The 26770-nt window shown below is 42.5% G+C and overlaps 1 protein-coding gene across 3 annotated transcripts; it reads right to left on the bottom strand.

Moving 5' to 3' along the window:
- Positions 1 to 230: 230 nt before the first annotated feature.
- On the bottom strand, positions 231 to 26475 carry LOC139371106 (sodium-dependent neutral amino acid transporter SLC6A17-like). 3 transcript variants are annotated; one of them, XM_071111180.1, is made up of 12 exons: positions 26377 to 26475; positions 15645 to 16102; positions 13400 to 13557; positions 11153 to 11279; positions 5339 to 5520; positions 4915 to 5025; positions 4241 to 4482; positions 3852 to 4044; positions 3206 to 3398; positions 2407 to 2566; positions 1439 to 1601; positions 231 to 1274 (listed from the first exon to the last, which is right to left on the bottom strand). In XM_071111180.1, exons 2-12 carry the CDS (start codon positions 15922 to 15924, stop codon positions 816 to 818), a joined length of 2268 nt encoding a protein of 755 aa, XP_070967281.1. In that variant the 5' UTR covers positions 15925 to 16102; positions 26377 to 26475; the 3' UTR covers positions 231 to 815. The 3 variants fall into 3 exon arrangements, with proteins under 3 accessions (XP_070967281.1, XP_070967282.1, XP_070967283.1); XM_071111182.1 differs by having other exon boundaries at positions 1058 to 1274; positions 1536 to 1601; XM_071111181.1 differs by lacking the exon at positions 15645 to 16102.
- Positions 26476 to 26770: the final 295 nt, after the last annotated feature.

Below are 26770 nucleotides of genomic sequence, written 5' to 3'. Positions count from 1 at the left end.
ATATAACACTCCCTAGAGGCCAAATATTATGCAAATGTTAACCTGTTATGAGGTTATTAGGTTACTGTCAATCTCGTACTTTATAGTGTCATTATTATTACCTATCAATATGCGTGAGGGGAAGAAAAAAAACATTTATTGGGTCCATCTCTATTGAGCCTCTTCTCCTACTACTCTAAAAACATCTAGACCAGGTTTCCCCAATTACATTCAGCCGATGGTGATGGATGGTCGGGGAGCCGGAACATAGTTAGAAATTATTTGTACACTGCAAATTGACCACAAGAATCCCAAACAGATATAGTATTTGACAAAAACAGAATCATTTCAAACCTTGATTACATTGGGATACGATCACATATGCCTCTCTATTTTTCCGTGGGAATACTTTCTTTAAGCTGATTTCCTGATGATTTTATGTCCAACAATGAACATGTTTGTTTATAAAAATTGGGGGGCAAAATGAAATCACCCGCGGGCCACCTTTTAGGGATCCCTGATCTAGACCAAAACATACTGCATGTTCAGCATTGCATACCCTCCAGTAGGGATTGATACATACCACTGCAACATCCCAGACACCTGAACATGTAGTTCATTGTCAAAGCAGAGGCCTGTGTGGCAGTCACCTCTGCTGCAGTAAACTCTAACCTCTGGGGCTGGGGGGGAAGGGAGAGGGGGAGAGGGGTGTCCTGCGATAAGGGTCACTCAGTGGGTGAGGGTGGTGGTTGTGGAGTTTTGGGAAGCGCTGCAGCACCCCCTGGTGGTGAGACTATGTAGGGTTGAGGGTGAGATGGCCTAGGAGGGAGAGATAGTTAGGGATCTAGGGTCAGGCTAGGGGAGGGACATGAAGAAGATGGACAGTGATCATGAGTTGGACTCAGTGGTGGTGGGGGTGATAGGGGTGGTGGAGGTTGTGGGCTGATGGCGTTCTGGTAGCTTGTCCCGTAGCAGCTGTTGGGGGACAGGGAGTTAGGGTTTTCCAGGGGGTTGGTGCCGGGGGGGCCGAGGTAGGCTTGGGATGGGGGCTTAGGCGAGGGCGTCTCTCCTGGGTTTTTGCCCAGGATGGAGCGCGCCTCGTCCACCTCTTCCAGGTTGGAGATGTCCTTCATCATGTTCTTGCGATAGGAGACAGACAGCTTGTTGGAGCCGTCGGACATCAGGTTGAAATAGCGGGCGATGAAGACGACGGGGAGAGGAAGCATGGCCACCACAATGAGGGAGAAGCACATGGCCAATGCCCAGGGAGGGTAGCTCTGGAAACGCTCCTGAGCCTAAAAAGAGAGAAATAAAGTTACGAAGGGAAATAGAGTGAAAAATAAATACCCCTGGTGCTGACTGCAAACTCTGTAACAAGGCTAATACGCAAAATGTCAAAAAGTGTCAATACGAAGTGTCTATATGAAACTTTGCACTGTTTGCCAACAGGTTGACTGACCAGTTCTTCTACCCATGCATTGTACCCTGGCGGGCTGATGGCCATCTCGATAACGGTAGCTGTGATGAGAACGATGAGACAACAAGGGGAGACGTACTTCCACATGTAGAAATAGAAGGCGTGGGGCCGGAAACCCAACATGTCCTCCAGGTCCTGCATAAACCTGATACACACACGCACACACACGCACACACACGCGCACACACACACACGCGCACACACACACACACACACACACACACACACACACACACACACACACACACACACAGGTGAGTTTAACATAGATCCAGCCAACTCCTTCAGTTTACAGTGTTGGGTTCTGAGAATATGAAAAATACTTATTCATGTCACTGCAGGAGAGAGGGTAATGTATATCAGGGATCCTATTGAAATATTGAGTGCTTAGGGTTAGAGGGTCTACACCAGAAGTTAATGGTTATCTGTAGAAGGAAGGTATATAGTGTGTGCAATTACGCTTGGAATGTGCTGAGTGCAGGGAAAGCAATCACATGTGGCAGGCATTGATAAGGGGAGAGAGCCATGGATTAGTAATGAAGGGGGGTTAAGATCAGGTCAGGTCACGTTAAGGGAGAAATAAAAGTTTATGCCCGTATCACTTAGTGTCCTGCCTAGCAGTAAAGATACTATGTTTGTACAGATGTGTAGGAGGAGACTCAGGAGGAGACTCAGGAGGAAGGGTTAAATATCAGTGGTTGTGTGAAAAGGTTTTTGTCTAATGCAGCTGTATTGATCCTCTGGGAAGAATAAACTTGGTTTAAGCTTTCGAAGTGTCCGTAGAGTTTTTTACTCTGAGAATTAGAACAGTATTCAGGTGTTCCTTGACTCTTTCTCAATTATTTCTTAATCCTATCCTTCTTCATATTCAACTTTCCTCTTAATACATATGAAAAACACACAGCTACTTCTGACACTACAGGGCTCTCTGAGGAGACACCATACTTTACCTCTTGGTGCCGTAGATCCAGGCCACTGACACATTCTCCAGGATGACCACGATAGTGAGAGGCAGACCAGCGGAGTAGTCGTCAAACATGGTGACAAAGTAGTTCCCAGAGCGCTGGACGAAGAGGAGGCCACAGAAAAAGGCTATGATGCAGCAGCACACTGAAGGAAAAATATAGAGAGGGAATTGGAGCAAGATGAGGTAAAGGCATTCGTCTGAAGGTTTGCAGCGTCTTCAGCATTTTTATCTCTTCTTCAGTGGTGGAGTTGAATAAACGTCACATTATGTATAAACTTTGTGGCTCCTTGGATGAGAAAGTCTTTATTTATTCAATCCATTGCTTTTATTGCTATTACTTTGTATTCAGCAGCAAAAGTAGAAAAAACTACTCTTCCTTAAAGAGTCTTATGTAGTTACCCCACTACGTCTTGGTGAAAAGTGCTGAATTTATGTTTGTAACGCAGTTTGCCGCTTATTGTCATGAGTCTTGCCCTGGAGGCAGAACTAAGCGGTGTCAGCTAGCAAGACCAGCTGCGGAGTCAAAATTGGCTATATCTTCAAAATTCATGAAAACAAAAATGTGTTTTTTGGTCTTAATTTAAAGTTAGGGTTAGGCATTAGGGTTAGCAGTGTGGTTAGGGTTAGGTTTAACATCAGATTTTATGACTTTGTGGCTGTGCCAGCTAGTGTCCACTCTGCAGAGCTGCCTTCAGGCCAAGATTCATGACAATAAATGCGAACCTGCATTTGTAACTTTGATAGAGGAGAATGGGAGCACCACAGGGGTTTTTAGGGCTGACCTGTGAAGAGCTCCTTCTGGACCTTGTAGGTGTCGAGGACCGGCGTGGTGATGCCTGTCATGGTGCCGATCATACTGCCCAGGCCCAGGTTGATCAGCATGAAGAAGAACATGACAGACCAGAAGGGAGAGGCTGGGAAATGAGTCATGGCCTCGGTGAAGGCAATAAAAGCCAAGCCTGTACCTTGCACAGACTGCAGAGAAAGAGGGATGGAGAGAGAGAGTGACGCAAAGGAGAGAGGGCGCAAAAGAAGACCCAAGAGATTGTGAGAGAGAGAGAGAGAGAGAGAGAGAAAGAGAGAGATAGAGAGAAGGAAAAAAAGTTTGATGCAGACCCGAAAACAATTAGCCTCAAACCCAAATGGATCCGACGACAACCAGATCTAGACCCAACCTGGAACCCGTTATCTAGACCAGACCCGATTGGGGACAGAAGAGCCAAGAAGGATATTAGTTAAGTACAGTATAAGGATGATTAGAAAATCAAATCAAAGTTTATTTGTCACGTGCGCCGAATACAACAGGTGTAGACCTTAGAGTGAAATACTTACTTAAAAAGACTAGTTGGTTTGGTGTTGTGGAACTGGTTCATATTTAGACCCAGTTTCGGTGAGATAGAGCTCAGAGACCAGACAGACAGACTGTACCTTGTTAAGCTCATCCTCCAGGACACAGGGGTCCAGGCTCAGCTCGGCGAAGCTGCCCTCCTTCACCGTCTTGATGACGGCGTATATCTCAGCGTAGTCTACGGTGGACAGCTGGGAGAAGTTCACGTGTGGCGGAATGAGGTCATGACTCAGCACGTTAGAGTTCAGGTAGCCAAGGATCTTCTCTCCATTCCTGAAGAGACCACAGGGAAACATGGTCGATAGAGCACAAGATGAAGATCACCGCAAAAGTCCTGAATCTGATCACAGAGAAAGCATGATAATAAATATATGGTGTGGGGAAAGAGTCGTTTAATTCTGTATAGGACAGCTTGAATTCCCTCCACCATCACTATAGACGGCTGCTAGGGCATTTGATTTGAACTCACTCCATGACACACTTCTCGTTCATGAGGTTTGCCTTGAAGCCCAGCACGGCGAACACCACCAGAGTAGCCAGGATGGAGGTGAAAAAGTTGATGAAGGAGACGAGCACGGCGTCAAAGTGGCAGTTGTTGTCTATCTTGTTGTAGCTGGAGAAGGCAATCACTCCACCGAAGCCCAGGCCCAGGGCAAAGAACACCTGGGTGGCTGCCTCCCTCCACACCTGGGGCTCCAGCATCTTCTCCAGCTGGAACACAGAGTAACACATTGGCTGACAAACTTGGACTCAGGGGTAGATGTAACATCGTTAAAGAACATCCGGGACACTCAAATTAGTCTGATATTTTACGTTTGGTATGTTATGTATTAATTTGTGGATGTCCATCATACATTTCATATTATATGTTTACAATATGCATTACAATATGTACGATGTGTTACAAATTCCATGTTAGATAGGTGGCTAATTGGTTATAATCATTAGAAATGTTTATAAATTCTATTGGTATAGTAGCTCTGTCTTTTCCCATAAATGACAGCATACAACTGCAATGGAAGCTTCTCTGTGTGTGTGTGTGTGTGTGTGTGTGTGTGTGTGTTTGTGTGTGTGTGTGTGTGTGTGTGTGTGTGTGTGTGTGTGTGTGTGTGTGTGTGTGTGACGGCCTCCTCTGAATCTCACCTTGGGAGTGAACATGTGTGCAATGCCATCAACAGCACCCTTCAACAGCAAACCTCTCACCAGGAAACAGAAGAGCACCACGTAGGGAAACAGCGAGCTGAAGTACATCACCTGACAGACCACAGGAAACAACTTAGTCACACATTCTGTCCAATAACTACACTATACATGCCAGAGGAAGGTAGGAATCCAGTCCAGTCGGCTATTATTCCAGCGCAATTTTTAGTCATGTCATGTTCTTAAATCATATATCTTCTCTACACTCTTTTGACTCTCCCCCCAACACCCCCTGCCCCTCTTCCTGATGCCCCATGCCCCTGCCCCTCTCCCGCCACATCAACTGTCCCTCTACCCATACCCCCTGCCCCTCTCCACCCACACCCTGCCCACCAACACTCCACTTCCTCCCCACAGCGCTCCCTACTTTCCCGGAGGACGCAATGCCTCTGATGACAGCCAGGCAGACGATGATCCAGGCCACCAGCAGAGACAGGGTCATCTTGACGTTCAGGCCGCCGCTGTCTGCAATGGTGCTGGTGGTGTTCAGAGTCTGGCGGTACCAGAAGTAGGTAGTGGCCGAGCTTTTCTCACACTCAGGCTCCACGACTGCAGAGGGGTGAGGGGGAGGGGGTGGTCAGAGAGAGGGGAGGGAGAGAGAGAGGGGGAGTGAAAAAAGTTGTAGTGAAAAGGAAGGGAGGTCAGGGAGGATGAAAGAGAGGGAGATGATAGGGAGAGTAAAGGGATAGGGGTAGTGGAAGGGAGAAAGATAGAGAAAAATAAAATTAGGGCAAAAAAATGAGGGAGAGACTGTTTACACAGGAACCAAATCTCTCCCCCTTGGATTGGTTCTCCTAGATGTACATTAGCAAGGTAAACAAGGTCGTCCTTGTACTTGGTATGCACAGCGTGAGCCCTCATTCAAGACACTTGGCATTTTTCACTGTGCATATTTTCACCTTTTATAATTCAACCTTGGGGAAATGATACAAGGATCTAAGTCTGGAGAAAGCATTCTTACAGACGTATTACAGAAATATATGCATATGCACACACACGCATGCGAGAACATGCAGGCACGCATACACAGAAAAAATATGCCCACACACCCACACAGACACATGCACTCACAGAAATGGCCAGGTCAACTAAATGTACCAGTCTCTATTTATGTCAGGTAGATGGCAATGTTCAGCAGAGGAAATCACGGTGGCCTCCCATTATTCTATTTTTATCTTCTGTCTATGAGTGATGGCATTCCAGGTTACATGCAGTAACTCTGACTGTCTGCATCTCTCATCTCCCTTCTTCTTACTCCTCCACTCCTGCAAGTCACTCCAGAAGCACAGAACTGTATTCAAAGTGAACGCTAGGTCTGAACGACCTTGGTCTCTGTGTTTAGCTGATCTGACCCTGCCGATATCAATGTGAACCACAGTTTATCTGAAGTGTTTACTGCAGACATGTGACCATGGGGCCAGGTCAGAGTGGGTGCAGAGCAGCGTGGTTCTGGGGTCCCACACACCTGCATGAATGATAGGGTCTACCTTTCTCTACAGATGTACAGTGGCAAGAAAAAGTATGTGAACCCTTTGGAGTTACCTGGACTTCTGCATCAATTGGTCATAAAATGTCATTTGATCTAAGTCAAAACAATAAATGAACACAGTCTGCTTAAACTAATAACACACAAACGATTATACGTTTTCATGTCTTTATTGAACACACAGTATAAACATTTACAGTGTTGGATGGAAAAAGTATGTGAACCCTTTAATAACTGGTTGACCCTGCTTTGGCAGCAATAAACTCAACCAAACGTTTCCTGTAGTTGCGGATCAGACCTGCACAACGGTCAAAAGGAATTTGGGACCATTCATCTTTACAAAACTGTTTCAGTTCAGCAATATTCTTGGGATGTCTGGTGTGATCTGCTCTTGAGGTCATTCCACAGCATCTCAATCGGGTTGAGGTCAGGACTCTGACTGGGCTAATCCAGAAGGCGTATTTTCTTCTGTGGAAGCCATTCTGTTGTTGATTTACTTCTGTGTTTTGGGTCGTTGTCCTTTTGCATCACCCAACTTCTGTTGAGTTTCAATTGGTGGACAGATAGCCAAACATTCCCCTGAAAAATGCCTTGATAAAATTGGGAATTCATTTTTCCGTCAATGATAGCAAGCTGTCTATGTCCTGAGGCAGCAAAGCAGCCCCAAACCATGATGCTCCCTCCACCATACTTTACAGTTGGGATGAGGTTTTGATGTTGATGTGCTGTGCCTTTTTTTCTCCACACAGTGTTGTGTGTTCCTTCCAAACAACTCAACTTTAGTTTAATCTGTCCAGAGGATATTTGGCCAGAAACGCTGTGGAACATCCAGGTGCTATTTTGTGAACTTCAGACGTGCAGCAATGTTTTCTTGGCATCTTCCGTGGTGTCCTCCCATGAACACGCATCCTTGTTTAGTGTTTTACGTATCGTAGACTCGTCAACAGAGATGTTAGCATGTTTCAGAGATTTCTGTAAGTCTTTAGCTGACACTCTAGGATTCTTCTTAACCTCATTGAGCGTTCTGAACTGTGCTCCTGAAGTCATCTCTGCATGTCGGCCACTTCTAGGGAGAGTAGCAACAGTGAATAGACAATTTGTCTTTCTGTGGACTGATGAACATCAAGGCTTTTAGAGATACTTTAGTAACCCTTTCCAGCTTTATGCAAGTTATCAATTCTTAATCTTAGGTCTTCTGGGATCTCTTTTGTTCGAGGCATGGTTCACATCAAGCAATGCTTATTGTGAATAGCAAACTCAAATTTTGTGAGTGTTTTTTATAGGGCAGGGCAGCTCTAACCAATCTATTTTCATTGGTTAGACTCCAGGTTAGCTGACTCCAATTAGCTTTTGGAAAAGTTTAAGGGTTAGCCTAGGGGTTCAGATACTTTTTCCAACCTACACTGTGAATGTTTAAATGATGTACTGTATTCAATATAGACACAGCAGACTGTCTATTGTTGTGACTAAAATGAAGATCAGATCAAACGTTATGACTAATTTATGCAGAAACCAGATAATTCAAGGGTTCACATACTTTATTGCCACAGTAGGATCTTAATTTGAGCCAGTTTGCTACAGCAAGAAAATAATCCTGCAGCAACAGGAAATGTGAAATATTACAGTGCCTTGCGAAAGTATTCGGCCCCCTTGAACTTTGCGACCTTTTGCCACATTTCAGGCTTCAAACATAAAGATATAAAACTGTATTTTTTTGTGAAGAATCAACAACAAGTGGGACACAATCATGAAGTAGAACGACATTTATTGGATATTTCAAACTTTTTTAACAAATCAAAAACTGAAAAATTGGGCGTGCAAAATTATTCAGCCCCCTTAAGTTAATACTTTGTAGCGCCACCTTTTGCTGCGATTACAGCTGTAAGTCGCTTGGGGTATGTCTCTATCAGTTTTGCACATCGAGAGACTGACATTTTTTCCCATTCCTCCTTGCAAAACAGCTCGAGCTCAGTGAGGTTGGATGGAGAGCATTTGTGAACAGCAGTTTTCTGTTCTTTCCACAGATTCTCGATTGGATTCAGGTCTGGACTTTGACTTGGCCATTCTAACACCTGGATATGTTTATTATTGAACCATTCCATTGTAGATTTTGCTTTATGTTTTGGATCATTGTCTTGTTGGAAGACAAATCTCCATCCCAGTCTCAGGTCTTTTGCAGACTCCATCAGGTTTTCTTCCAGAATGGTCCTGTATTTGGCTCCATCCATCTTCCCATCAATTTTAACCATCTTCCCTGTCCCTGCTGAAGAAAAGCAGGCCCAAACCATGATGCTGCCACCACCATGTTTGACAGTGGGGATGGTGTGTTGCTTTTACGCCAAACATAACGTTTTGCATTGTTGCCAAAAAGTTAAATTTTGGTTTCATCTGACCAGAGCACCTTCTTCCACATGTTTGGTGTGTCTCCCAGGTGGCTTGTGGCAAACTTTAAACAACAGTTTTTATGGATATCTTTAAGAAATGGCTTTCTTCTTGCCACTCTTCCATAAAGGCCAGATTTGTGCAATATACGACTGATTGTTGTCCTATGGACAGAGTCTCCCACCTCAGCTGTAGATCTCTGCAGTTCATCCAGAGTGATCATGGGCCTCTTGGATGCATCTCTGATCAGTCTTCTCCTTGTATGAGCTGAAAGTTTAGAGGGACGGCCAGGTCTTGGTGATTTGCAGTTGTCTGATACTCCTTCCATTTCAATATTATCGCTTGCACAGCACTCCTTGGGATGTTTAAAGCTTGGGAAATCTTTTTGTATCCAAATCCGGCTTTAAACTTCTTCACAACAGTATCTCGGACCTGCCTGGTGTGTTCCTTGTTCTTCATGATGCTCTCTGCGCTTTTAACGGACCTCTGAGACTATCACAGTGCAGGTGCATTTATATGGAGACTTGATTACACACATGTGGATTGTATTTATCATCATTAGTCATTTAGGTCAACATTGGATCATTCAGAGATCCTCACTGAACTTCTGGAGAGAGTTTGCTGCACTGAAAGTAAAGGGGCTGAATAATTTTGCACGCCCAATTTTTCAGTTTTTGATTTGTTAAAAAAGTTTGAAATATCCAATAAATGTCGTTCTACTTCATGATTGTGTCCCACTTGTTGTTGATTCTTCACAAAAAAATACAGTTTTATATCTTTATGTTTGAAGCCTGAAATGTGGCAAAAGATCGCAAAGTTCAAGGGGGCCGAATACTTTCGCAAGGCACTGTATGTGGATTATAATTAATGGACATTTTTGTAGGGGTTGATACTTGATATTCCCTTATGAAAAATGTATGACATTTTAAAGTGGAAATTACAGACTTCAGAAGCCTGTTTAAAACTCACATACACTACAAGTTCTCCTGCAACAGGGTGATCAAATTAAAATCCTACATCTGTATGACCATGGCGAGAGGTCACTTTTTCCACACAGAATTAAAGACAATTCTACAGACAACCTGTAATGCCACTGTGGAAAAACTCAAATACCACTATACTGTAGTGTAGGAGTGTGGCATGGTGTAGTAAACCACCATTTGTAAAGAGTAAACCTATGGGGAATCACATACAATACTAGCATCTGTGTGTGTAGTACTGTATGATTACCAGTGCCTCCAGGATGTCGCTGGGACTTTGTGATATTTGTGTACAAAAATGCTTGATTTTGCTGCAGCAATTCTGACATTTTGCATGGCAATATGTGATGATTTTGTCCAATTTGTTTGCGAAAATGCACTGATGGGAGAAAACGTTTGTTGACGTGTGGCTTGATTGAACCATATTAGAGATAAATGTGCAGTGATTGGTTGTAAATTGCGAGCCTTCTTTTTGTACTGTGGTGATGGGTCAGTTTTATGCAATAATATTGCAATGATTTGATTGTTTTACGAGGAAATACTGTGGTGCTTGGTCAAATTTGCAAACCCTCACATAATATGCGGGGAATGGTTGATTTTGCTAAAAGATTTGCGATCGCAGAATCACGGAATCCTGGAGGGACTAGATTAGACAGTAACATGAAGACTTGCAACACCATGCAATATGCCTCTGTCTGTCAGTGTAAGAACCCTTCTGTTGGAGCAGGACTATCTAACTAGCTACAGCTGCTCTCCTCCCTGGTGGCTGACTGTCTTCATACTGCTGAGTCATGTGAGGAGCAGAGGAGAGGAGAGGAGAGCGCTGAGCGATTCTTGGAACCGCTGGGATTGTATTATCACCACCTCTAATCTAAGTCTCAAAGGACTTTAATCTGGATTATGTCCATCTGAGTCATGAAGGATCCTCATAAATAAGCTAACACCATCAGCTGATCTAGTTAGATGTGTGATTCAGTGCCATCCTGGCCAAAACTGGATTGAACTGGAAGATTGAATTACAAAACAAAAATGTGTGTTTCTCTCAGACTGACCAAAAATGATTTTGTAAGTATGGATTATTCTACATGGCAAAACGAGTGTGTATAACAAGATGGAAATTAGTCATATCTGATTAATCAAATACAGGCCTTATTAAAAAAAGGAGAGAGGTTTAATTCAATATTCATTGAATCCTTTCTAGTTTGTGAGACAAACCACATTGGTGGTTGCTGCTTGGACTTTATCAAACAGTTCAGAGGAGTTATATGACTCCATTCTCTTTGCCCTCTGTATTTCTCCTCCGTCCCGATGTTCAGATTTGGCATCCACTCACTGGCTAATGATCCATTCCTCCTGATAGGGCATTCTGCCCATGGCAGTGGGTACTGGAAGGACTGGAAGAAGTAGAAGATGCTCCAGCCGATGATGACGTTGTAGTAGAGCCCCACAAAGCCACACACCTGGAATGTAGGAGAGGCAGAGTCTGTTAGAGTAAGAAAGTCCAATGGAACTCACAATTACCCCTGAGGTGCTCCTCTGCAAGAGTCCCTGTCACTGTTGGTTGATGCCACTCTTTCAGTCAAATGGCAAGTGCATGTGTGAATATCGATATATACACTACTGTACCGTGAGAGGCAATTTCAATATATTTCTCATTCAGATGGTCTATATAGGCAGGAGTATGTTGTTTTCTCATGTTCCTAGGGTGGCAGATAGCCTAGTGGTTACAAGCATTGGGCCAGTGACCAAAAGGTCTCTGGTTTGAATACCAGAGCTGACTATGTTAAAAATCTATTAATGTGCCCTTGAGCAAGGCTCTTAACAAGAACTGGCTATTAGGATAAGAGTGTAATCAGGATAAGAGTGTCTGCTAAATCTTCTGAGCATCCATGTCAACAAAGGACAGGCAGAAGCTAAACAAGGTTGGGAAATCCATTAATAATTGAAGTACACTCTTTCAGCCATTTCCACAGTGATCTCTTAAGAGGTATTTATAGCTGTCACATACATCACCAACGAGGGGTTGTCTCTCTCTCACACCCTAACCCTCCCTACCATATCTGCCTCGCTCTCATTATCTAGGACATTATCCATATTACTCATCTTTATAGTCCTTTTCTACGTTACTGACATACAACCTTCTATGTCACATCTTATGGAATGAAGAATGTGAGATAGCTTTCTCCATCATAATAACACAGAGTATGTTTGTTTTGAGCTGTGTAAGGTGATGCAGACATTGGGAACCATGTTTAGAGCTGCTATGCTCAATTAAATCAAGGTATATCTATCTATCCCCTAAAAAGAGTTTGCCTCATTCGTGATTGTACATTCCAGTTCAACAGATTTACACAAGGTCTATTTCCTCTCACAATATTCAGAAATGGACAGTGAAAGCTTCCGACATAAATGATCCACCTATCTCTTGTTAAAGCGTAAGGTTGACATGTTATGTGATGTTGTGACAATTAGATTATGTGATGTGAGTCACAAAATGTCCAATATGCCAAATTCAAGACCTGGAGTAGTTTAAATTGATCCATCCTATCAAACTGGCATATACACATAAAGCATGATCAACAGCTTTTATCTTAAAAGCCCAGTGCAGCCAGAATTAATTTCCCCCTAATGTTTTGTATCATAATGTACAGCAAGTGATGAAACTAACAATGTAAAAGTGAATAAATTTGATCAGTGTTATTTCCTGATAGTTGCTGGTTGAAATTACAATCTGCTCGGAACCTTCTAATCAGCAGGTTTTGCACGGGTGGAGTTTTGGCTTGCCTGGTGACAGCACTAGACGGTATAAGTTAAAATAGACCAATAACAAAGAGTTCCAAACCTCTCTGCCAATAACAGCTAGTTTTCAGATTACATATCCCGCCCCCTCCCTACTCAGACCACTCCCAGACAGTCCAAGCAAAATTCTAGCTTGAGAAATTGTTTTTTGCTAAAAAGTTTTTTCTTTTTAACCCTTTTAATGGAAAACTATTACAGTAAAGTACTTAACTATTCCCTAGAAATAATTTGACATGGAGATAAAAACGACTGAATTGGGCCTTTAAAGAGATCCTGGTTGGAGGGTGTTAAATAGAGTGCTGGTGACAGCACCACAATGCATGTGGTAAAAACAGTATGCTAAGGCAGCCAAGCATGGAGTTAGTCAGGGGAGAGGCCACAAAGTGTTGGTATATGCAGAAAATAGTATACTTAATAAATCACACAGTCACTGACGTAGGGAGTTTCTATTGAAATCAGAGCTCATTCATCGAAGCCCCCGGTGATAAACCCTACATCCAGCATCCATTATCCTTATCACACTGACTGACCCTCTCTGTTTCCCAGTGCACTGTGGTCAGTCACACTGTTTTTCTCTTGGGACACTGTCTATTTTGTTACGTGGAACAAGCACTTCAGAACATAAACAGATTACATAACCAAAATCATGTTAAAACGTATAACATTATGTATCTGATGATTGGAGGGTGATCAGTTAAACTGATTGCCAGCCTCAACTTCAACCAAAAGGTGATATAAGAGGCAACCTTAAACCAAAGACACCATCCTCACTGTCACTCACCATTAGGCTGGACACCCCTATCCCACCCAGTAGGGGGCACACGTAGTTCCACACCCCGATGCTCCCACGTCGGATCTTCTGGCCCACCGCTAGCTCCAGGAAGAAGAGCGGGACGCCGATGAGGATGAGGAGGATGAAATACGGGACCAGATAGGCACCTGAAAGAAAGGGGTCAAAGTGATCATGCTATATTTCTCCCAATAGACTATTAGGTACATGAGTAGTACACATACTGTATGTGTGATATTACAGTACTAAGCATTGTGTAAAACCTGGAACACCTTTCCTTTGAAATAATGCACAAGTTTCAATTGTCTCCCTTGCTGAATCAATGGAGATACTTAACATTTACTGTGGACCCTGGCTCTATTCTTTTGAGCTGTTTCTAGAACACTAATTATAATTAATTGTGTATCATTACAAAGCCAGAGGGGAAGGGGAGAGAGAGGTGGACAGGCTGGGTGACAGGAAGACAACCCCTCTAGTTGATGGTCATGAAGTCCAACTCAGTGAGTCAGGGGAGAGCCTCAGGACACTATGGTGTCTGTCTGTTTGTACTTGACAGTTCTGCATCACTTGTCACTATTACTCTCCCACCCTGCAAGTCAGAGCCCATCCAACCAGTGATTTACTAAGGTCTATTTTAGTATTTGATTTGAATTATGGGGGATGTCTAAATCTGGTGCTTCCCAGCTTAATCCAAGAGAGGCTTAATCTGGATGTTATTGTGGTGATCATCAGGATGCTAAGATTAACGCTGGAGCACTATCACTAATAATACTTCAGGAGTACCAGTTACATAGCCTAGAGCTCATAACCCACTGGACATAGACAGCAGTTCCATGTCTTGTTTTAATTGAGTTGTTACTAATGTCAATTCAACATGAGATCAAGAAGAAATAGAACCAGGTCATTGGATGTAGTAGGTAAGAAATTAGATTTTTTTTAAATATATAACTTTTTGCAATCAATTGCAGCCTATCTGAACTTGGGCCAGCTAACAGTCCTGATATACTGTATAGCATGCAAACTGAGGTAAAGACATGTGTATGAAAGAGAAGCAGAGAACGCTGGAAGGGGAGAAGGAGAGAGAGGGGGAAGAAGGCCCAGAGCGATAACCACCTAACGCCACAGAGCCATTTAATGTGGCTGTAATTTGCTGCCTGGAGGTAAATTAGGGGGTGAAAGATGTCTGTTCTCCTGGTCAAACGACGAGGCTGCTTGGGTATAGGAGCCTTTAAATCCTGCCTATTAGCAATAAATCAGAAAGAGAAGGTGTGAGAGAACAGGGCTGGTGCACCAAACACATCAGTCATTATCTGGTGAAGACAGGGAGACCGTGAGGTTTCGGAGGTGAATTGAGCATGCCTAATCGTCATTTCTATGACCAGAGATAAGAGATGTGGTGTTTTATGCTGCTGTTATGGTCAGAGGTGTGATGCTCATTAAAACTGATGGGGCATATTTTTATCCACTTATGGTAGAGCGGTTAGGTTATAGCAAGGGAGTGCAGAAGCTAAATTTAGCACATTCTGGAAAAACACTGTCAAGTACAAAACATACAATAGTAAGAAATCTGAGCCATTTCCACTAGATGAGCCAGCTGCAAAGTCAAAATTGGCCTTCGTGCAATGTTAGGGCTAGGCATGAGGGTTTTGCAGGGTGGTTAAGGTTAGGGTTAGGTTAGGTTTAAAAATCAGCTAGTGACCACTCTGCAGAGCTGCCTCCAGTACATAAATGCCAACCTGCCCTAACAAATAGGGGTGTTCTGAACTACTATACCAGCAAAGACTTACAATGTGCACCTGTAACTACATGACAAAATAAAGCAAATCATCATCACAATACAGAGCCATTAATGTTTAATTGAGAGTATCCCTTTCATGTTGATCAGAGTATCAGTTGAGCCTTGGCCTGCTCCAGTGCCAGTAGTAATCGATAGCACAGCTATATTTAGAGTGGTGTTTGTGGAGCTGTGCTTCTCTCTTGGCAGCCCAGCCTGACTGTGATGGCAGGCCAGTGTACCTGGCATGTCATTCTTACAGTCTGGGTCACTGAGCTGCCAGGAAGCAGCTGCCGCTAGACTCTTCATCAGAGGCAGACAGGAAGATGAGGAGGAAATTACCTTGCTCATCCATTGACGTAGCTACAATAAATAATTATTGTTCTATATTTAGTGAAAGAGTTATTCAGTTATGGTTCTATTTAGTCAGCCAGCCCTTATGGGGCGCGGTCTGCCACTCACCTCCTCCATTCTTTTGGCACAGGTAAGGGAAGCGCCAGACGTTTCCTAGCCCCACAGAGAAGCCCACCTGGGCCAGAATGTACTGAAGTTTGCTGTTCCAGGCTGGGCGGCCATCGTTCTCGGGGGGCTCGAGAACAATCTTCTTCCCGGGTACTCCTCCAACATTCAGAGAACTGTTCTTGTAGTCGAGCGGCGCTTCGTGAGCGAGCAGGTCTGCCACCGACTCTGTGACATGCTCACTGGTATGCTCACGCTGCGTCACCTTACTGTTCTTACGCATCAGGGATGCTGAGGGGGGAGCTGGGAGGGGGTCGGCGCAGAGAGAGAGAGACCGACAGAGAGACAGAAAGAGAGGGAGAGTTCAGAGTGTACTGTAGGTATGAAGTAGAGGGGTTGGATACTAGGTGCCAGACGTTGAGAAGAGAGAGAGCGCAGGGCTCCAGATTTGGGCTTTGGTCCTGTGAGAGAAAAACATAAATTAAATCTGTCACTGCAAGTCACTTGACGCTTTTACTATTTTACAAAGCAATATAGTAAACACGGAGGACATTTAACATATTATCACATTAAAAATGTCCTTAATAGATGATAGGGTTAATTTCCACTAAAATCCTTGAGTCCTGACAAGGAACTTGTGTTTTCATTGCAAGTTATGTTGGCATATCTTCCTGTGTCACTGTGGGCCTCAAGCAACACTTCAGACACAGGATCACTGACACAATTACCCTGTTCCATTTAGTGCTTAGCCAGGCTTGTAATAAGATGCAGGTCTATAACACAGTCGAGTCTCTAGTCTAGTGGCCTTAAAGACAACATAAGTGTGGGTGGTTGCGTTAACTTAACTAGACTTCCACAAGAATGAAGCTCCCTCCTCACTACAATGAATAATTTCTTAGAGGTACTCAAAGTAATTATAATAACCTCCATATCCACTGCAGCCACTAATTGAACTAAACTGTATTGCAGGTTGCCATTAGTTGTAATGCCATTAATTTTCCATTAATTCATTTGCAATTCATTTTTAGGCCTCATACCGTATGCTTAAGAGCACACATATCACCTTGCAGACTGAGGCAGACCCTCCGCCTGCAGCTCTCTCCCTCTACTGAGACTGACCATCAGATGCAGGAACAATCAGCCCAGTAAAACAAAAAATACAATTATTTAAACGTATGCTCACTCAGCTGTGCTTCACAAGTAATACGACGGATCTATTACCGGTGTGACCATATAGCCTACCTCAAATGTTTAAATATCATTTTTTTAAATACCTCGAACAACAATGCATTGGCTGGGCATTCAAGCAAAGCCAATATACGGTGATAATGTATTGGGCCTATATCTTACTGCACAAACCTCAATGCTACAGGTGTCACAGACGTTGTCGTGGAAATGACCGGACCAAGGTGCAGCGTGGTGAGCGTACATTTTCCTTTTATTATGATAAACGTCACCAACAAAACAAGACACAAACGTGAAGCCTACTAGGGCTATAGTGCCACTAACAAAGATAACTACCCACAAAATACAAAGGAAAAAAGGCTGCCTAAGTATGATTCCCAATCAGAGACAACAATAGACAGCTGTCCCTGATTGAGAACCATACCCGGCCAAAACATAGAAACAGAAAAACATAGGAATAAAGAAACTAGAATGCCCACCCTAGTCACACAGGGCGTGACAACAGGACTGTTTTTAAATTGGTTAATGTTGCATAGGCTTACGTTTTTTAAGTCATGCATTTTGACTCAAAGGGATCTTGACTCAGAAAAGGTTGGTGACCACTGTTTAAGAGTTTTCCCTGTTAACACTATCAACGTTTCCCTTTGCTGTGGCAATTGTGATCGAATCAACGCAACATTCGCCACTTTCAAAGCAACATACTGAAACAAAACTAACTGCAAGAGATTTTGTTGTAGGCAGAACGCATCAGAGTAGGATTCTATTGCATTGACACACACTACTCAGCTCGTACTCTACACAGACCAGTGCGGCATAAACAATCAGGCCCTATATGCAAATAGACCATTGCCATATATGGATCTTTCATTTACTTTGAGCTGGACTGTTTTAATAGCATGAGCGGTCATGAGTAAATGCACTGCATGAGCTGCATGTAGCCACGTGTGCACATTATGTTATAATCCTTTGCTAGTTAGTGAGTTACTATCCCAGTTATAGATCATTTGTAATCAGCAATAGAGGAGTGATCGCTTCCTACAAGAGCACATAACGTGTACAGTTCTAGACATCTTTGAAAAACGAGTTAGGTAGAGAGCTTTGTTTTGTCTTAAAGGGGCAATGTTGTATTTTGAGACAGCTTATTCAAGCCTAAGTAGCCAATAGGCAGAGGGTAGGATAATTTGTCTGAATCTCTGTAATAATGGTATAGGAATAAGAATGCATTTGATTTTATAAAGTGGTTTCTTGCATCAAACAACATAACATTTTCAGTGACCTCCTTGTCTGATGGACAAGTGGATAAACAGGTTAATGTTAAGCACTGCGTTTTTCCCCCCAAAAGTCTCATTGAATGTAGGCCTACATTGAACAATAAACATTGGCTGCTACTGTAGGCTGAATGATAGAACAGCTAGTTCCATGGTAAAATGTTATGGGATGCATTTTCTCCATTGTTTTTGATGGTAGGCCACTCTGGCAGGCCTACAATATGATCAAATACCCACAGTAGCCTACATGACAGTTAAAACTGTAATGTAAAGTGGGTACAGCCTCAGTGTTCACAGTAAACGTGCTGGAAGTTGCACACAATTTTCACAATGTTCAAGTTTGCGCTCAGCAGACCTGAAATTTGCTCAGTGACACATTTTTCTTGCGGGAACATTGGTCACGTCCAATTACCTAACACTTCTCTTACATGAAGAGAGAGGGGGTAGCAACTTGTTAAATGTGTTTTGTCTACCTGTGGACTCATTTCCCCACAAAGCTGTCACTGAAAAAGAAGATTAGGCCCCTACCTCCCTCAGTGTTTTGGTTTCAGACATTCCCAATGTTACCAATTGTCCAACTTAATTTTCCTGTCCTGTAAGCTTAACTTTCGGAAGCTTTTTCCTGTAAATCCCCTAATCCTCGGAAGCATTGCAGCAGGATTCTCTCCCGCTTTTTCATGGAGCTGTTGGTTCAGCCCAAACATAATGGAGGAAGTCAGTCAGTACAAGGGAGGGGCTGGATGATCTGCAGTCATGCATTCTCTTGATCCACATCACAAGCCTGGCGTAGGCTCATTACTTATTGAGAGAGTCACTTCTCAGCCGTTACAAAAATCCACCATCGACGGAAATACAGAGCAGCAAAGCCCTATGGGATATGTGAGGGCCACATCCTATTCTGGGGGACAGAGAGACAGCAAAAACAAGAGAGATAACCGATGTGGGAGATGACTGTTCACTTAGTAATCCTTTATTTACTTTTGTTGAGAACTGACTAGGTGATGGGCATATGAAGTAGGGGAAGGTTAGAAATGGAGGTCACACAGAGGATATACAGAGCTGCAGTTTATGCTGTGGCAACATTTTGACAGCCCCATCTTTTACGGTATGATACAACAGCAGTGATGCACTTCTTCTGGTCACGACAATCACTATCAGTCACTACCTCTGCCTGTACATCTCTTCTCCTCCCACTTTCTCTAGTGCAAAAACTCCACAATAAACTGAACCTCCCACATACAAAGTAAACAGCTATTCTAGTAAACAGTATAGTAGACCTACAAAAGCCCAGACAGAGCAAAGCAACAAAGAGCAATAATTTATTGTATTTTTAAAAAACAGTATATTTTAATTTACCCCAAATCCTATGTATAAAGTTAAACAAGAATATTCCACATGATTCACATAATTCCTTATAAAGAGTACATAAGTGTATACACATACAGTGTTTCGTCTCTTCCAGCACACAACAACCATATTATATGTCAACGTCGGGTCACGTCAACGTCTCTAACAAAAACATAACCCTTTCTGCCAAGCGTTGCAAACATGTCCTGTACAGCTCATGATGAAATAAATCATCCACGCTCATTAACAATTTGCATGGGAACCTCTATATGTAATCCCATGGGCATTAACTCTGGACAAGATCTGCATTGGTTCAGACATTCAATATTAACAGTTGCATCACTCCGCCTACAGAGCAACTGTGCCATGAAAACACGCCAACAACTGCCAGCTGGTGTTCAGATCACCACAGACAAGATTTATAAAAATACAGGTACTAGGTGACTTTTACATCATTTGAAAGCCATTGTATGTGTTATAATGGCTGCAGTGAGGGCTAAGAGTTTAGGTGGAACAGTCTGCAGCACTTTACCTATATTGTTACCTATACCTATATTGTCAGTGGATATCTAGATAACAAATGAAAAATTAATTTGGGGCCAGCTGCTTTGAATAAAAACAAATAAAAGAAATTGCACTGACTAAATCACTTTAGCAAAAAACAAACATGCACTGCAAAAACATGCACAGCTGTAAGATGTGTCTTTTTGGCATTTACTTCTCTGTAGAGTTAGTTGATGCTGTGTGATAATTTACTACACAGACAAACAAAAGCCTTTAAGGTTTATTTAAATAGTGCTGAGGTACTCCCATTGAGCAAAGTTTTGTTCTAGGCTACTACTGTAGGCTCACTCCAAACCTAATCCAGCACACCCGATTCTAATAAATAACTGGCTGATAAACTGAACCAGGTTATTTAGAAGTGGGCTGGATTAAAGACCTATGGGTGGGTAGCTCTCCAGGAACAGGGTTTAAGACCCCTGCAATAGCCTGTGTTTGATTGATGTAAACAAAACAGGAACCTGCAGATAATACAATCCTGAAAAACATGATCAATGGGTCACCAAGGGCATACAGTGCCTTCTGAAAATATTCACACTCCTTGATTTCTTTCACATTTGTTGTGATTAGGGCTGTTGCGGTGATCATATTACCGCCACACCGGCGGTCACGAGTCTAAAAGGCAGTCAAATTCCACGTAAGCATTTAGTCACGGTAATTAGGCTTCTCCAAGCTCTGATGCTGCTGATGGTCATTAGTAGCCTACCAAACTTGCTAACTGCCTGGAACTGAGCACTCTATTATCCCTCTAATCAATCTGACATCAATGCAAATGTATTTGAAATTCTAATCAAACACTTTGAAAGCCCATGAACTCATGTTGTGCAACATTTCAACAGGCTATGCAACTGCAGAGAGATGACCTCTACTGAAAAGAGGATCAGCTTTCTATAGACTAGGCCTAATATATTTTCTTGTTCAACTTTCCTAATATTAAGCACATTGCTTATATCTACAAAAGGAGTATTGCCTACCTGGCTGGCATGAAAAAAAAAACACTGGGAAAAACATCCTCCATTCGCTAGTTACGTGTATTTATTCCTACTGCACCTGTTTCGATACAGGTGCATTATAATGGTCTATTCTAAATCTAATTTCACACATATTATTTAGTTACTACATGATTCCATATGTGTTATTTCATAGTTTTGATGTCTTCACTATTATTCTACAATGTAGAAAATAGTAAGAACAAAGAAAAACCCTTGAATGAGTAGATGTGTCCAAACTTTTGACTGGTACTGTATATAGAATAAAAAATATTCCAAAACATGCATTGTGTTGGCAACAATGCACGAAAGTAATACTACAAACATTTACTTTTTGTCCTGAATACAAATTGTTATGTTTGGGAAAAATCCAACACATCAATGGGTACCACTCTCCATATATTCAAGCATGGTGGTGGCTGCATCATGTTAGGGGTATGCTTGTCATGGGCAAGGACTAGGGAGTTCTTCAGGATAAAAAGAAACAGAATGGAGCTAAACAGGTAAAATCCTAAAGGAAAACCTGCTTCAGTCTGCTTTCCAACAGACAAAGGGAGACAAATTTGTGACGTGGTAAGGTTGGACCCAGGTGCAGAGAAGAAACCAGACAAAGCATCAGTGCTTAGGAATAAACATAATACTTTTCTGAGAAATGGTAGCCTCGGGATAACAGTACACTTGAAAAAACAAACACTAAGTCTCGAAACCTCACTCAGGAAACGACCGCATACGGTAAACAATTCAAGCTTCTGCAAAGGACAACAGAAAACACACCTCTTTTAACAGGGTAATGAGTAAATTAGACACACATGAGTGTCATTAATGTCTCTAGGAAGGTTGATGCCAGGGCTCTGTGCAGGCCAGTCAAGTTCTTCCACACCGATGCTGACAAATCATTTCTGTATGCACCTTGCCTTGTGCACGGGGGTATTGCCATGCTAAAACAGGAAAGGGCCTTCCCCAAACTGTTGCCACAAAGTTGGAAGCAGAGAATTGTCTATAATTTCATTATATGCTGTAGCATTAATATTTCCCTTCACAGTCACTAAGGTGCCTAGCCCGAACCTTGAAAAACAGCCTCAGACCATGTTTCATCCTCCACCGAACTTTACAGTTGGCACTATGCATTGGGGCAGGTATCTTTCTCCTGGCATTCGCAAAACCCAGATTCGTTCGTCGGACTGCAAGATGGTGAAGCTTGATTCATCACTCCAGAGAATGCGTTTCCACTGCTCCAGAGAATGCGTTTCCACTGCTCCAGAGAACGCGTTTCCACTGCAATGCCAGCCGACGCTTGGCATTGCGCATGGTGATCTTAGGCTTGTGTGCAGCTGCTCGGCCAAGAAAACCAGTAGTGAAAAAAGTACTCAATTGTCATACTTGAGTAACAGTAAAGGTACCTTAATAGAAAATGACTTGAGTAAAAGTTAAAGTTACCCAGTAAAATACTACAGTTGAAGTCGGAAGTTTACAAACACTTAGGTTGGAGTCATTAAAACTAATTTTTTCAACCACTTCACAAATTTCTTGTTAACAAACTATAGTTTTGGCAAGTTGGTTAAGACATCTACTTTGTGCATGACACAAGTACTTTTTCCAACAATTGTTAACAGACAGATTATTTCACTTATAATTCACTGTATCACAATTCCAGTGGGTCAGAAGTTTACATACAGTAAGTTGACTATGCCTTTAAACATCTTGGAAAATTCCAGAAAATGATGTCATGGCTTTAGAAGCTTCTGATAGGCTAATTGACATAATTTGAGTCAATTGGAGGTGTACCTGTGGATGTATTTCAAGGCCTACCTTCAAACTCACTGACATCATGGGGAAATCAATTGTAGACCTCCACAAGTCTGGTTCATCCTTGGGAGCAATTTCCAAATGCCTGAAGGTACTACGTTCATCTGTACAAACAATAGTGTGCAAGTATAAACACCATGGGAACGCGCAACCGTCGTACTGCTCAGGAAGATGGTGCATTCTGTTTCCTAAAGATGAACATACTTTGGTGTGAAAAGGGACAATCAATCCCAAAACAACAGCAAAGGACATTGTGAAGATGCTGGAGGAAACAGGTACGAAAGTATCTGTATCCACAGTCAAACGAGTCCTATATCGACATAACCTGACAGGCCGCTCAGCAAGGAAGAAGCCACTGCTCCAAAGCCGCCATAAAAAAGCCAGACTACAGTTTGCAACTGCACATGGGGACAAAGATCACACTTTTTGGAGAAATGTCCTCTGGTCTGATGAAACAAAAATAAAACTGTTTGGCCATAATGACCATTGTTATGTTTGGAGAAAAAAGGAGGAGGCTTCCAAGCCCGAAGAACACCATTCCAACCATGATCCCAACCATGAAGAACAGGGGTGGCAGCATCATGTTGTGGGGTTGCTTTGCTGCAGGAAGACTGGTGCACTTCACAAAATAGATGGCACTGTGAGGCAGGAAAATTATGTGGATATATTTAAGCAATATCTCAAGAAATCAGTCAGGAAGTTAAAGCTTGGTCGCAAATGGGCAATGACCCAAAGCATGCTTCCAGAGTTGTGGCAAAATGGCTTAAGGACAACAAAGTCAAGGTATTGGAGTGGCCATCACAAAGCCCTGGCCTCAATCCCACAGAAAATGTGTGGGCAGAATTGAAAAAGTGTGTGCGAGCAAGGAGGCCTACAAACCTGACTCAGTTACACCAGCTCTGTCAGAAGGAATGGGCCAAAATTCACCCAACCTTTTGTGGGAAGCTTCTGGAAGGCTACCCTAAACGTTTGACCCAAGTTCAACAACTTAAAGGCAATGCTACCAAATACTAATTGAGTGTATGTAAACTTCTGACCCACTGGGAATGTGATGAAAGAAATAAAAGCTGAAATAAATCATTCTCTCTACTATTATTCTGACATTTCACGTTCTTAAAATAAAGTGGTGATCCTAACTGACCGAAGACAGGGAATTCTAACTAGAACTGAGTTTAAATGTAGTTGGCTAAGGTGTATGTAAACGTCCGACTTCAATTGTACTTGAGTAAACGTGTAGCAGAATTTGGTTTCAAATTTACTTAAGTATCAAAAGTAAATGCAATTGCTAAAATATCCCAGAGCCGACTAAGGGAAAAATCTGTCGATGTGCCATTGAGCAAGGTACTTAACCCCAATAGCTTCTGTAAGTCGCTCTGGATAGGAGTGTCTGCCAAATGATTAAAATGTCAAATGTACATGTATAATTTCAAATTCTTTATATTAAACAAATCAGATGGGACATTTTTCTTGATTTTTTTCAATTTACGGATAGCCAGGGGCACACTCCCACACTCAATTTACAAATTAAGCATTTGTGTTTCGTGAGTCCACCAGATAAGAGGCAGTAGGGATGACCAGGGATGTTCTTTTGATTAGTGCGTGAATTCTACCATTTTCCTGTCCTGCTAAGCATTCAAAATGTAACGAGTATTTTTGAGTGTCAAGGAAAATGTACGGAGTAAAAAGTACATCATTTTCTTTAGGAATGTAGTTAAGTAAAAGTAAAAGATTTTAAAACTATAAATAGTAAGGTACAGTACTTTTCAATATTTGTACTTAAGTACTTTACAGCACTGATGGAAACCCATTCATGAAGCTCCAGAAGAACAGTTCTTGTGCTGAAGTTGACTCAGACCACATGTACCCACGCCAGCCCAGGAGCCTCACATCTGGCTTCTTCCCCTGCAGGATCGTCTGAGACCAACCACCCGGACAGCTGATAAACTGAGGAGTATTTCTTTCTGTAATACATTTTGTAACAAGAACATATTCTGATTGCCTCAGCCTGGCTCCCCAGTGGGTGAGCCTGGCTCCCAAGTGGGTGGGCCTATGCCCTCCCAGGCCCACCCATGGCTGCGCCCCTGCCCAGTCATGTGAAATCCATAGGTATGATATTTGTGAGTCTGTAACTTTCTTACTCATTTTATCAAACAGAGAGAGAGAGAGAGAGAGAGAGAGAGAGAGAGAGAGAGTGAAGGAAACAAAAGTTTGATGCAGACCCGAAAACAATTAGCCTCAAACCCAAATGGATCCGACGACAACCAGATCTAGACCCAACCTGGAACCCGTTATCTAGACCAGACCCGATTGGATCCGAGTGACAAAAATGTATGTTTATCAGCCAAGTTGCTCTTCTGGTTAACAAATAGATATTTATATGTTGGCTAGACCTTCTGTAATGCCTCAGAGGCACAACATCCCACTTCTGACACCATCGTAAACAATTTGAGGGGTACCTCAACCAGGTCTCAAACCTTTTGACCTTGTGACTGTCATTCCACCACCTTAGGCAAAACACCAAGAGATCATACTTCTTGAAGAGGTCGCTGATGTTGAACTAAGGATACTACAATACAAGTGTATGTATTGTATGTATTGTATCTATGTGTGTGTGTGTGTGTGTGTGTGTGTGTGTGTGTGTGTGTGTGTGTGTGTGTGTGTGTGTGTGTGTGTGTGTGTGTGTGTGTCTTTTTGAATGCTTGTAGGCGGATGGGGATCAATATAGCCTATGAAGGCCATTTAATTTGGATTATAAATAATAAAAATACCACTACATTTTCTCCCAAGGCATGGATGTTTTAATTCTCCAAAAAGGTCCCTTTAACAGAATTAAACAAGTTCAATCACAACACCTACAACTAACTCTACAATCTGAAATACTGCCCTGGAGACTTGAAGGTTGTGGTCGTAAAACAAAGCTCAAGCGACAGCCAAGTACAGATAGGAAAGCGCTTTAAAAGGTGATCAATCTGATCAGCGCTCCAACACCTGTCATCCCTCACATCTACGACAATAGACCGGGACTGAACATCAGTCATTCTGTCTGCTTGGCATTTTAAACTAAAACAAATTATGCAAATATACTATTATTCCACTGAGTAAGCAATTATCTTACAATTATTGGTCAGACGATTGTAAAAAATAGCACTCAAGGTCACACAACCCAGTGATTCATGACAGCATGACTATTTAATGTCATCATCCAGGACAACTCTCACCCCACATAATAAACATGATGAGATCACACAAGTTCACCCCTGTAAGTTCCTTAGCAATAGTTTTCTCAAGTGTCACTAAAAATCACTCCTTGCTATCATTACAATACAGGGACAAAATCGCTCCAACAATTGTCCCTTCTTTGTTTCTCCAATAGTTTAGTATCGCAAAGCAGTCCCTATTGAACAGCTCTGATATACAGCTAAAACAAATTAAAAACAAATGTCAACAATAATTAAAACAAATGGACAAGGTGAGACACGTACGAGCCTAGTGGCTAATGATGGGTACATCTGGACAGATGGATGTCGCCAGGGACCTGGCGATTGTATAAACATGTCAAGTCAATAACGCATTACTCACCTTAAATATTTCGAAGAAATAACCTATATCCAGTGTTTACAATGTAAAAACAATTCGAACACACCAGCATGGGGCAAATACATCTGCTCCGTGCCAATTTCGACCTAGTCTGGTGGTACCCAGTGTATGAGCGCGAGAGGATGAGAGGGAACGAATCACGTGCAGTTTTGGCTGACAATTGACATGCAAGCAGGGTGGCGAGCAGGCGAGTGCATAGTGACGCAAGAGTGTACATGATCACATTGCCAAATTATCACCATGCTAATAATAGTAATCTAATAACCCTGGCGTTCAACATAGGAAGCCTGTGCTTAATTTGGGGAAGAAAATAAATGAACGCCCTGTGGTCCAAGGTGTATTTTGTATTTATTTATCTGGAGTAAGGGTGAATGTA

This window comes from Oncorhynchus clarkii, chromosome 17, assembly GCF_045791955.1.
Source record: "Oncorhynchus clarkii lewisi isolate Uvic-CL-2024 chromosome 17, UVic_Ocla_1.0, whole genome shotgun sequence".
NCBI lineage: Eukaryota > Metazoa > Chordata > Actinopteri > Salmoniformes > Salmonidae > Oncorhynchus > Oncorhynchus clarkii.
Note: the sequence above shows the minus strand (reverse complement) of the source record. Positions and strands in the feature narration are given on the sequence as shown.

Bases quoted from the DNA above. Each gene is read 5' to 3' on its own strand.
- LOC139371106 (XM_071111180.1), bottom strand. From the start codon at position 15,924: ATGCGTAAGAACAGTAAGGTGACGCAGCGTGAGCATACCAGTGAGCAT. The intron at 3,399-3,851 runs GTACAGTCTGTC...CTTTCTCTGCAG, and splicing joins TGGAGGATGAGCTTAACAAG to TCTGTGCAAGGTACAGGCTT. The intron at 1,602-2,406 runs GTAAAGTATGGT...TGTGTGTATCAG, and splicing joins TGGATCTACGGCACCAAGAG to GTTTATGCAGGACCTGGAGG.